Source organism: Daphnia pulex, chromosome 9 (assembly GCF_021134715.1).
Source record: "Daphnia pulex isolate KAP4 chromosome 9, ASM2113471v1".
NCBI lineage: Eukaryota > Metazoa > Arthropoda > Branchiopoda > Diplostraca > Daphniidae > Daphnia > Daphnia pulex.
In genome coordinates this window covers 3329306-3340361 of record NC_060025.1, presented here as the reverse complement: position 1 = coordinate 3340361, position 11056 = coordinate 3329306, and the positions used below count along the sequence as shown (strand labels likewise).

At 38.9% G+C, this 11056-nt stretch overlaps 3 protein-coding genes across 4 annotated transcripts; 2 read left to right on the top strand and 1 right to left on the bottom strand.

The window, feature by feature from the left end:
* The first annotated feature begins 152 nt into the window (after positions 1-152).
* LOC124202576 (diphosphomevalonate decarboxylase-like) lies at positions 153-2246 on the top strand. 2 transcript variants are annotated; one of them, XM_046598933.1, is made up of 8 exons: positions 153-529; positions 592-677; positions 740-810; positions 883-997; positions 1075-1209; positions 1270-1589; positions 1679-1849; positions 1919-2246. In XM_046598933.1, exons 2-8 carry the CDS (start codon positions 614-616, stop codon positions 2177-2179), a joined length of 1137 nt encoding a protein of 378 aa, XP_046454889.1. In that variant the 5' UTR covers positions 153-529; positions 592-613; the 3' UTR covers positions 2180-2246. The 2 variants fall into 2 exon arrangements, with proteins under 2 accessions (XP_046454889.1, XP_046454890.1); XM_046598934.1 differs by having other exon boundaries at positions 154-529; positions 580-677.
* On the bottom strand, positions 2181-4535 carry LOC124202574 (general transcription factor IIH subunit 1-like). Its single transcript, XM_046598931.1, has 9 exons — positions 4294-4535; positions 3865-4235; positions 3553-3802; positions 3354-3495; positions 3185-3284; positions 3001-3130; positions 2721-2924; positions 2495-2646; positions 2181-2429 (listed from the first exon to the last, which is right to left on the bottom strand). Exons 1-9 carry the CDS (start codon positions 4448-4450, stop codon positions 2265-2267), a joined length of 1671 nt encoding a protein of 556 aa, XP_046454887.1. The 5' UTR covers positions 4451-4535; the 3' UTR covers positions 2181-2264.
* An 8-nt stretch (positions 4536-4543) lies between these two features.
* LOC124202579 (transcription initiation factor TFIID subunit 11-like) lies at positions 4544-5838 on the top strand. Its single transcript, XM_046598937.1, has 4 exons — positions 4544-4649; positions 4802-5363; positions 5438-5534; positions 5617-5838. The coding sequence occupies exons 2-4, from the start codon at positions 4806-4808 to the stop codon at positions 5742-5744; spliced, it is 783 nt and encodes a 260-aa protein (XP_046454893.1). The 5' UTR covers positions 4544-4649; positions 4802-4805; the 3' UTR covers positions 5745-5838.
* The last annotated feature ends 5218 nt before the right edge of the window (positions 5839-11056 follow it).

The window sequence follows — 11056 nt, the reverse complement described above, 5'->3', positions numbered from 1 at the left end:
AGTCATCGGGAAATTTTTCTTACTTTTAACAACCATCCGATCGACCCAAGACTTTTCGCATGACTGTATTTTCTTTTTTGAGATTGTGCCCCGGGATTTTATCTAAACATAAGAAACGAGTACATAAAAAGGTTTATTTTATTACAGCCAGTCAGTATTCACTAGGAAGCATCTAAAACAAGTTAGTGCTGAAAAACTTTCTGCGCGTGTTTTTTTTAAATCTTAAGCGGCATTAAAGCGCCTCGAGTGCGTTGCTACTTACAACGCTTGTAAATCAATGCGGCAGATGGCAGTTCTTAATGTTTATCAACAATTGTAGTAGGACCGGTCTAACAAGTTAATTTCCAATTTGACATCCATTTCGTCAGTAAATTAGTAAAACGAGTAAGGGACGTAAAAGAGTGTGGACTTGGGGAAAGTTCGGTAAAGGACAATAGCTAGAAAATCCAGTCTTTTTTTTATCTAGTGGGATTTGTGAAACACACGTGAAAGAACGAAGAAATTAGGCTAGTTACTTCTCTACTAATAGGTAAAATATATGCTTCAATCTGGTTAATTATTTACATATAACTTGTTTAGAGATTGTTTCAGAAAACCAAGTTTGAAGTGTGACATGGACTGCAAAATTAGATCAAGTACCTGCATTGCACCAATAAACATTGCTGTAATCAAATACTGTAAGCTTTTATAATAATTGAAATTTGCATACTGTCCTAATACTTTCTCTTCTGCCAATTAGGGGGTAAAAGTGATGAAGAACAAATCATCCCCTTGAATGACTCTATTTCAATTACTTTGGATACTGATTATGTAATTTAAATTATTTATACGTTCCTGTAAATGATTTAGCTTCTGGTACAACCATGTATATGCCTTCTTTAGATGTTCACTAAGACCACTGCCACCATCAGCCCTGAATTTACACAAGATAGTATTGTTTTAAACAATGAGCAAGGGTCTGGAGATGGAGTACGATTTCAAAATTGCCTTTCTGAGGGTATTTAAAAGCCACCAATTAATTTTTCTTCATTTCCTAAATTATTTTTCAACTGAAATAAATCCTCTTAAAATCAGTTAGAAAACTAGCTGCTTCAAGTAAACATGCTTCAACTGTTGAAAAATCTACATGGAAGGTGGCAATTGTTTCTGAGAACAACTTTCCAACTAAAGCTGGTTTGGCATCCTCAGCTTCTGGCTATGCCTGCCTAGGTATTTTTAAGTGTGATGAACTGGTTAAAATTTAATTACTAATAAAATTCGAAATTTCAGTCTTTACACTGGCTCAGCTATACGAACTAGAATCTCATCAATCCGAATTATCTGCTCTAGCCAGACGAGGATCTGGTTCTGCCTGCCGTTCCCTGTTTGGTGGATTCGTTCGATGGTTTCACGACTCACAACCCTGCATAGCAAGACCAATAGCTGAAGCGGAACATTGGCCCGAGTTACGTTGTCTGGTTGCTGTGGTCTCTAACACTAGTAAGTCTGTTGGCAGCACGGAAGGAATGAGGAGGAGTGCTGAAACAAGTAAACTGTTAGAGCATCGTGTTAAACATGTCGTCCGAGATCGAATTGAAGATATGAAAATGGTAATTTACTTTTTCTCTTTTTTATTACTTCTAACTTTTCTCATTAAAATGAGGTTGTCTAATATGGATTCTTCATTGTAAAATCGTAGGCTATTCTCGAAAAAAACTTTGTCAAGTTTGCTGAAATCACAATGCAAGACAGCAATCAGTTTCACGCAATTTGCCTGGATACCTACCCACCTCTTTTTTACATGAATAGTACATCACAAGCTATTATTCAGCTCGTGCATCGCTATAATCAAATCCGGCAAAGTGTTAAAGTAATCAAAATAAAAACAGTTATTTAGGTTAGGTTTATTAGAAAGTGGATGAATTATACTTTCTTACAGGTGGCATATACTTTCGACGCTGGACCAAATGCTGTGCTTTTCCTGGAACAAGGCGAAATAAGCCGTTTCGCTTCTGTATTCTACTCTGTTTTCGGATCCACACCCCATGATAAATTTTTTAGAGGAAAAGTACCCGATTTAGTAGATCCCACGGAAGATGTAGCAAGTTTAGTACCGGAAAAGGCCTTAAAAGGTCAAGTGCAATATACAATTGTATGTAATGTTGGTCAAGGTCCCAAAAATATTGATCCAACAGGTTAGAATCGTTTAATACAATTTATATTTGAGGTACGCACAGTGCGTCCATAGCCTGAAATATAACCCTGAATTTTTCTATGGATATGATTCACATTGAAGATACGGCTGCTCTTGGCAAAGGACGCCTTTCAGATAATTGGGAATGTTTCCTTATGGCTGCCTGTAGTTGGAATCTCAGGGGCTTCAGAATATTTTCTGCCTCACTTGACGTGCTAGCCTGAATAAGTTTCTGTTCGTAAGGGGCCAACTTTGCCTGTTAGGGAAAGTAAATTTAAAATAAAATATCCACAGACTATTAAAATTTTTAAATATCGTCACTTGATTAAATTTGTGTAGAGCATCAATCATGCGATTGGTCTTTTGAACGAGTTCAGGCGACGACGGAGGGAAAGCAGCCCAAAAATGCTTAAGAATTTCACTTAATGAGACGTACAGTTCTTTCAGCTCTTTTTGCAGTTCACTGGTCAAATCTGTTTAAGAGTAAAAAAAAAAAAGTATTAAAAATTTTTTTCCACAAGGTCACATAAGAAGTAAGTTTTATTACGAATCGCCGAATTTGGTTGAGAGCCTCTCATAAGTGTTCCGCCGATAGACAATTCACCTAAGACGTTTACTGCTGTTGCGGAATTGAGCACATCCAACGGATTATATCTCTCTCCACCTCCACGCATCCATCGACCTAGAATAGATTTGAAGGCGTTGGCATCAATAACATAATGAGCAGCAGTTGATCCATTTCCGTTAACCCCTAAATTTTATAAATAGGGAAAATTCATTGAGTCCATTAAAGAGCGGATCCGATAAGTAAATAGCTAAGGACCAACCTGTTTGTGATTGCACTGTTGTAGGAGGACCATTTAAGTATCTCTCAATACGTGAAAGATTCAATTGAACGGTAGGGTCTGTGTCATTAGATTCCAAATCCTCATACGACATCGCTTCTTGTAGCCGAATCTGTGTTACAGTAACTTAATATCGCCAAATTCAAATAATACTATAATTGCATACCCTCTTTGACGGAGCGGGTTCGGGAACAGAAGACTCCAATGCTTGTTCCCCAGGTGCTTGTTCCGATGCTTTTAATACTAAAATGGAATGCTGATTAAACCTATACAAACAAACACAAATGTACATATTTTTTTGAATTCTGCGTTACAACAAACGATAGCTACGTTACCGTCGGATCATGTTTTGATGGGCAATATTGTTAATTTTGGAGTTTGATGGAGTTGACGAGGATTCTTCTTCAACAACATCATTAAGGGTAGTTAGATCAAGGAGAGGATCTTTGATGGCAGTTGATAAATCTTGTCTTAGGACTATGAAAAAAATCTTTTTAGAACCTTAATAGCAGCACAATCTTCGATTTAAAATACTTTGCTCATCCTGCTTGCCGCAATCCGTAAACAAATCTTTAGTATCATTTATGTTTTTATCGCGATGCAGATAGTGGGAAGAGAAAAACTTTTTCCAAAATTCTTCTTCAGTCATTTTGTTTGGCACACATTTAAGATGTTTTTGTTTAACTGATGGATAAGTTCTGAATATGCTGGCCATTACATCAGATGTTAGAAGATACCTGACACCACCATTACAGCCATCTGTAATCTGAGGTTTGATATCAGCCTAAAAAAGAAAGAAATCTGTTGGATGTGTGCATGACTAACTTATTTTTGTTAGTACCATACCAAGAATGAAGCTGAGATACCGACATCCTGTTGACCAGCATTTTTAGCATCTTGTTGTTGTTTGATAAACTGAGTTGCATGGTCAGCCCAAAATTCTTCAGCTGATATGACATTTGATTTTACAAGATCCATGTATAGCTGCCGATATTGGGGATTTTCAGACAGAAAAAGTTTCTTTTCTTCAAGATCTTTGTTAATCATCCTCTTAAATTTAGGCAGGGTTAGTTGAAGCAGATCTTTCACTTTGTCTCGGTCAGCCATCTGTTCAGCTTGCCCTGCTGGATTAACAAACTGAAAAGTTGTGGCATTTCCATCATGTAAGCAGACTTGCAACTGCACTTTAGGCTTTCCTTCAGGTGAAATCTTTTGAGCTAAAGAAAAGAAGCATGATGGAAATTTCAGAGAAAAACTAGTAGAAAGATAACTTACTTTTTATATCACAATATTTATGCGTTACATTGAAACTGTCTTTATTACCAACCATCCACCCCAATCGTTCGGACATCAAATATAGTTCTCCCTCATTTTTCTTAAGTTTAACGTGAGGAACTAATAAAAGTATGCTTTCTGATGATGAGGAAGTCATTCTCGAAAATATTACAATGTGCAAATAACTTTTTCGTCTGCTGGAAAGGAAACCATAAACGAGTATCAGACAATCAGAGACACCTATCATAAAACATTTACACTCTATCTTTGGAACGGAATAAAAAAGCTGATGCTAAAGAGCATCACAGATTCGTTGTTTTGACTCGTTCTGACAGTCGGATTTACAAAGTTACAAAGTAAACATTATTATATTTCATATTTGTTACAAAGAAAAGTGTAGTGCCTCTTCTGAAGTAAATATTTTAATTTTGTAAAATAATTTTTTTTTTTACAAAAGCAGTTGAATAGTTGAATTAACCAGAGTTTGTAAATTCAATATAATTTCTAGAAAAATGGACATGAATGTTTCAACTGGATCAATGTCTGAGGATGGGGAAATGAGTGATGTAAATATCACTCATTCAAGTGAGAATGACGATGATGATGGAGGCCAATCTACAAGACATTCTTCAGTATCTCCTTTCAAAAACAACTCACACAGAGACTTAAAAAAGAGAAAACAGGTATCTGAATCAGAGACAGATTACGACGAAGAAAATGGAGAAATGGATCCCCTTGCAAGGATGCTTTCCACACCAACTCATGGTGATGAGTCCAATGAGCCTCCAGAAAAGTCACAAAAATTTACTGATGACAAAAAAACTGATGGTGAGTTTGTAATGCCCAAGTCATCCCCTGTGTCAGTCAGTACACCACCACCAGCAGTTTCTTCACCATCAAAAGAAAGTGAAAAAGAAGCAGAAAGAAGAGCTGAATTCCGAATGAAAAGAGAAGCTGAAGAAGAAGAAAGAGAAAAGATGCAAGTGCTGGTGTCTAATTTCACAGAAGAGCAGCTGGACAGATACGAAATGTACAGGCGATCAGCGTTCCCGAAAGCGGCCATCAAGCGTGTAAGATTCAGCAGCGCGTCTCTTACGATTTCACTCGAATAATAATGTGTATTTTCGTTCTTGGTGGATTTTAGTTGATGCAAACCATTACCGGCTGTTCAATATCTCAAAACGTGGTCATCGCTATGGCTGGCATCGCCAAAGTTTTCGTCGGCGAAGTAGTCGAAGAAGGTACACGGGGTGACGGGGAATGATGCAATTTTACGCATGGTCACTTGCGTGGGAGTTTATTTTCAATCTTTTCTTATCGCAGCTCTTGACGTCATGGAGCAATGGGGCGATAGCGGTCCACTTCAGCCCAAGCACTTGAGAGAGGCCGTCAGAAGAGTGAGGAATCGAGGAGGCATCCCGGGATCGAAACCGTTCGCCAAAGCCTTTTGAAACCTTAACTTTACGTCGAACTCAACTGTCCTGTCAGTCTCATTTATCTTGTGTAAACTTTCGAATAAGAAAAAAATAAATAAATAAAAGATTCTATCGTAGTTGATTCGACTATCCGGCGTACGGCAGCAAATTCGAGTTGATAAGTGCATTGCAAAAGAATTTGTTCTAGTCAGAATTAATAAAACGAGATGAATGGCATGGTCAAACCCTATGCATAGAGGGGGGACAGGCCGATTGATTTCATATGATTGATGACAAAGTGAGCCATCAGGATGAATCGCAAGTACAGGAGCAGGGCGTAACGTGTTGTCGTTAAAAAAATCCCTTCCGGGAATGGGGGAATAGAGCATCCCACGCGTCCAGCATTTATGAATGGAAGTTGATGGCGACTGAAGAAATATACACGCAGAAGAATTTCATTTCAATGAATGAATGGTCATCCGGCAGTACCATCGTCCATGAGCGGAGTTGGATTGACTCGGCAACGAGATGGGCAAAGTGCCATCGTTCATGAATGAAAGCAGATAGGGAATCGATTCAAGCAGTTAATGCATTTATGCAAAACCTTGATGTAGGAAACAATGTTCACTTAAGCGTAATTGACGTTTTGCCAACAAACCTTTTGTTACTGGTTGTAATATACTGACTTTGGAATTATTGAGGTCACGTCACAATATATTTTGTATTGGCCATTACTTACAAATTGCGTGGGTATGTCTTCCAGGGGAAATGAAAACCGGATGAGAATACCATTTGATGTCGTAAACTCCAAAGAAAAAACTCAAGCGAAAAAATACTAGAAAGATTCGTTCCTGCGTGCCTTCTTGGGAAGATAATGAATGAACAGAATGAATGGATGAATCCCAGTGAATGGAACGCATCATATATGAAGGATATCGATCCACCGAGGACGTATCAGCTATATGTATGACAGGATCATGAATAACCCATTCCCGTTTCTTTTTACAGAAATAGAATCCTGCCAATCTACCAAAAAGCATAAAATCTTTTGGTGAATAATGCAGCCTAAAATTAGTTCCAATCAGACCCATCTTGTTTTCTTTGAGCCATAAATGCCCATCATGATAGAATAAGCGATACACGTTCAAAAGTGTTCAGGTCGAACTTGTTTAATTCATTAAAAATTCTTCTTTGCCGTTTCTGACTTCAGACGACACCAGAAGGGAAGTGCAAAGTTATTCCAGAAAAACAATTTGAGACAATACAATATAATGGACAGGAACTCCACACTTAAAGTAGTGAAAGTCAAATTTTGATTCAACCGCACCAGACACACATGCAAAGAACAGTAAGGAAAATGTCACACTTAGGGAAACTGTTTATTGTGGAGTGAAAGAAAATCTGACGAAAGATTTAAGTGGAATTGATTCAATCTCAGACTAAAAGACCTTCTGTTGGATGCAGTTGTGGCGGGAAGAAATACGCAATTGCATTTTCTTCTTCCATCGGTGATGGATGAATCTCCTCCATGTGTCGGTGTATACACTGGGAGCGCTGCTAGATATCGTGCATCATGACGTCTGATTCCATCCATCGTAGTAAACATTAGAGGGACTCGATGAAGTCGACCTTAACATAGGCTCACACATTGTACAGTTTCTATTGAATGATGTGCAAGACTTTTTGTTGCTGGCCGTTTCCTCACTGATTAATCGTTCCACGTGCCGCAACTTCCATTCAGCAACAAATCGGAAACCTTTCCGTTAAAGTGCTGCTATTTTTTAACAGATTTTTTTGGTTCACTTGTCGTGGACAAACTCACGTGCTGGGCCTTTCATACGTCAACATGCCTATATTTATCTTTTTGGCCAACTATTTGGATAACAAAGCAATGGCATCACACTAGTGCTGAGCTAAATTGGTACACCTGACTGAATAGGAGAAACGAAAGAATTATAAAAAGACACATCAGGAGGAAAACGGAGAGGACAAAATATCTTTTTCTTGGGAGTGGAAAGAGAAACTGCTTTGACAGTGCCGAGTGTATGCGTGATGTAGTACGTTGTAATAAGACGCACAAGGAAAAAAGGATAGCGGTTGCTTCGTGGAAATTCGCGTGTAAGATTTCACGATGGCAACTTCCTTTTTCCATTTTGAAAATATTGGCACTCGCAACCCGGTCACATGATGTGGTTGCCTGAACAAATTTTTGTTTTTTCCGTTCCATGAAATTGTAAGCCTTTACGTCATCAGGTTGTTTCAAACGGGGATTTTCGTAGAAAATATGAACGCAATACTGGCCCGTTCCTTAATGTCAGATCCAGCGACTTGTATTCGGTTACATACGCCGATACAAAATTTCAAACTCAGTGAAAAAACAAAAATATGACATAATACCGCTTCAAATCCAATTGACATTTCTAGTCGGTTGGTCCCAAATACGATATTATCAAGACATGGAAAATCATAATCTGAAAGGAAATGGAAGAAAACGATCGCTAAATTATGCGCAAAAAGAAAAAGCAAAAGGCAAAAGGAGCAAGCAGCATCGATGAGGGGGAGCAGCTGTGGCTATAAATAATGGCGCGGATTTTAATTCGGAGGGGTACCAGAGGCAGAGAGAGTTGACTAAACTCCCCGCCGTGAGAGATCGTCTGATGTTGGAAAATTCGAGAATAATTTTCTAGAATTTGTAGGGCAGCAGTGCAGTTGGCCACCCGTCGGGACACGCAGCACGGGGCTAACTTCTTTCCACGGACAGATAAGAAAGAAAAGAGAAAAATAAGACCAAATAAGAATTGGAATCCTTGTGTCCCTTACAACAAAGCGGATGATGTAGCGACAACACGTGAGGGAGGAAACCAAATATTTGAGTCAAAATCTCTGCTGTGGGTCCTCCTCCTGTTTCGGTTAACCGGTCGGTCGGTTCAATGGGAACAAACGCAACAACAATTAACTGTCCCAGTTCAACGCGCAACGAATGCCCATCGCCACCATCCGCCCCTATACGGACGACACGCGCATTCTGGGCGCATTTATTTTGGGAAAGGATTTTTGGCTGGGCCGGCCACTCGTGGTTACGGGACAGGAAGAAGGGGAAACAATAACAACAGGAAAACGGCCCAAACAATCAACACCCACACCCAAAGATAAACGATGTGTGTCTACTACGTACCCGACGACCCCAACTGCCGTGAAACAGCACAAGAAGAAAAGCAAATGGAAACCCGCTGACAGCCACAGACAAAGGGAGAATAAATGTAAAGAAGATGGGCAGGTACTAGTACAAGCTGGTGGAGGGAAATCAAAAGGAAAGAAAATCCTATCGGTCGATTTTTCTTTGTGAGCAAAGGAACTGCCGAATTACCAAACCACAAATCATACCTGTCAAACGCGGTCAAACAGCAAACATTTAGGACATACAAGTACCTATACAAGCCTATTGAACTTGAACAGAGAAATCATCCGCTCTTGTATTGTACCATGAATATTTATTACTTTTCTTGGGGGCGTTGTAGTCCGCTGGAACTTTTGTGCTGGGAAACGGGGGGATGATGGAATTAAAATTCCGAATGAAAGAATTTCCTTTTCAGTCGGTCGTAGTCACAGGTGTGTAATAACAAGAGGATTGTTCCTTTCTTGGCTTATGTAACAGATTATGTTTCCTTCAATGTCGTTTTCATCTTCAGTTGTCCGCTTTCCAAAGGAAAAGTCCCCACAACATCGATGACGCTGCACTGATGTAACAAGAGTTCGACCAAAATAATTACGTCGTGTGTATTACACGGTTGAGTAACAGCAGAAGAAAACGGGGAAATACTCAGAAGAAACGTGACCCATTTTGAAATCCTCTCCTCCTTTGTTCAAAACTGCCTTCTATTTACGTACGCCATGGATTTGATTCGGATGATCCTTTAATGAAACATTAATAACCTAAAATTGTCCATCCAAGGTTTCTCTCTCGTATCCCCTTTATGTTTCTTCCATTTCTCGTTATGTAATCAAATCCTGTAGGGAAATGAACGCCCCTTTGTCCCATCCATAACACGACGGGCATACAGCCGGGTTGTACTGAAAAGTGATAATGTCTTCCTTCACCGCTTCACGAAATAGCTAATAATAGGATAACATAATTCAATCACCTTTTTTCCAACCGAAAGAAAATCTAAATTTCCAAAGAAAAATGTCAGGACAATCAGACGATAACAAAACAAAACAAAAATAAAATAATAATAAAAAATAATAATAATAATAAATAGGCTACTTGGTAAGAGAAATAAGGGGAAAACCTAACCATCTAATTTATCTTGCTGTGACGCAAGGATGTACCTTGAAGCACAGATTTCGGGGAAAAATTGGTGAAACTATACCCTGCAGTAGATTATGTCGGGAGACTGCAAAGTTCATGAGCATATGATTTTAATGACGACATAAATCAATCGATGAGCACAGGAAAACTCTCAGATAATTTAATAATATATATTTATCTAAATAATTTCTTATTTTCAATTTTTCGTGACGTGATTTGATCATCAACGGAGGTGCGCACTATCCTCTAAATAACGTTTGCTTATGGAAAACTTTTGCAGATGAGCAACAACTGGTTGTTGCTATCACGTTTCGGCATCACAATGAATGCAGTCAATGAGTTCGTGACAGTTCGTGATGTCCTTTACAACTCAACCCTGTGCTAAGGAAAATTCAATTGATAGCCCACGACATTTATCAGTGATCCATCCAACTCATTTGCATTTTCCATTAGAATTCAAGGAATAAAACAAGTAAATCAGAAAAACTTATACGATAGTTAGGAATGCAAAACTTATAATCTTTTAGGTATTGTGGGCAGGCAATGAAACCAAATCAAATTACATAATACAAAACCGGAAATCGTCTTCTTCTTGGAAAATGAATTTCCCTGAATTAAATAATTGGGACGCTCAGCGGAATGTTGTGAATGAAAACGAAACTCGATCCATCTGCTCGATAAACGTCGTACATGTTTAGTCAACCAATAGATTAATTGGAACATCACGGAGGGGCGTGGGGGGAGGGGGGGAACTGGAAACAAATGACTCGGCACTTGCTGAAAATGCCATGGGATCGAAGAGTCGTTGACAATCGTCCGGTGATGAATTGCCAGAGTTAATTACATGATCGTAAATAGGCTAGCACAATACCGAGAAACGGTATTAGCATAAACAGATCGCTCAACGACAACCAGAGCAGCGCGTGGGAGGACAACTTAACAAAATGAGAACCAAAAAGAAATCAACAGCAAGAAAGAAATCTCTGCCAGAAGGTCTTTAAAATGTTCGACTCCCAATAAGAGGAATCAACGTGAGCCA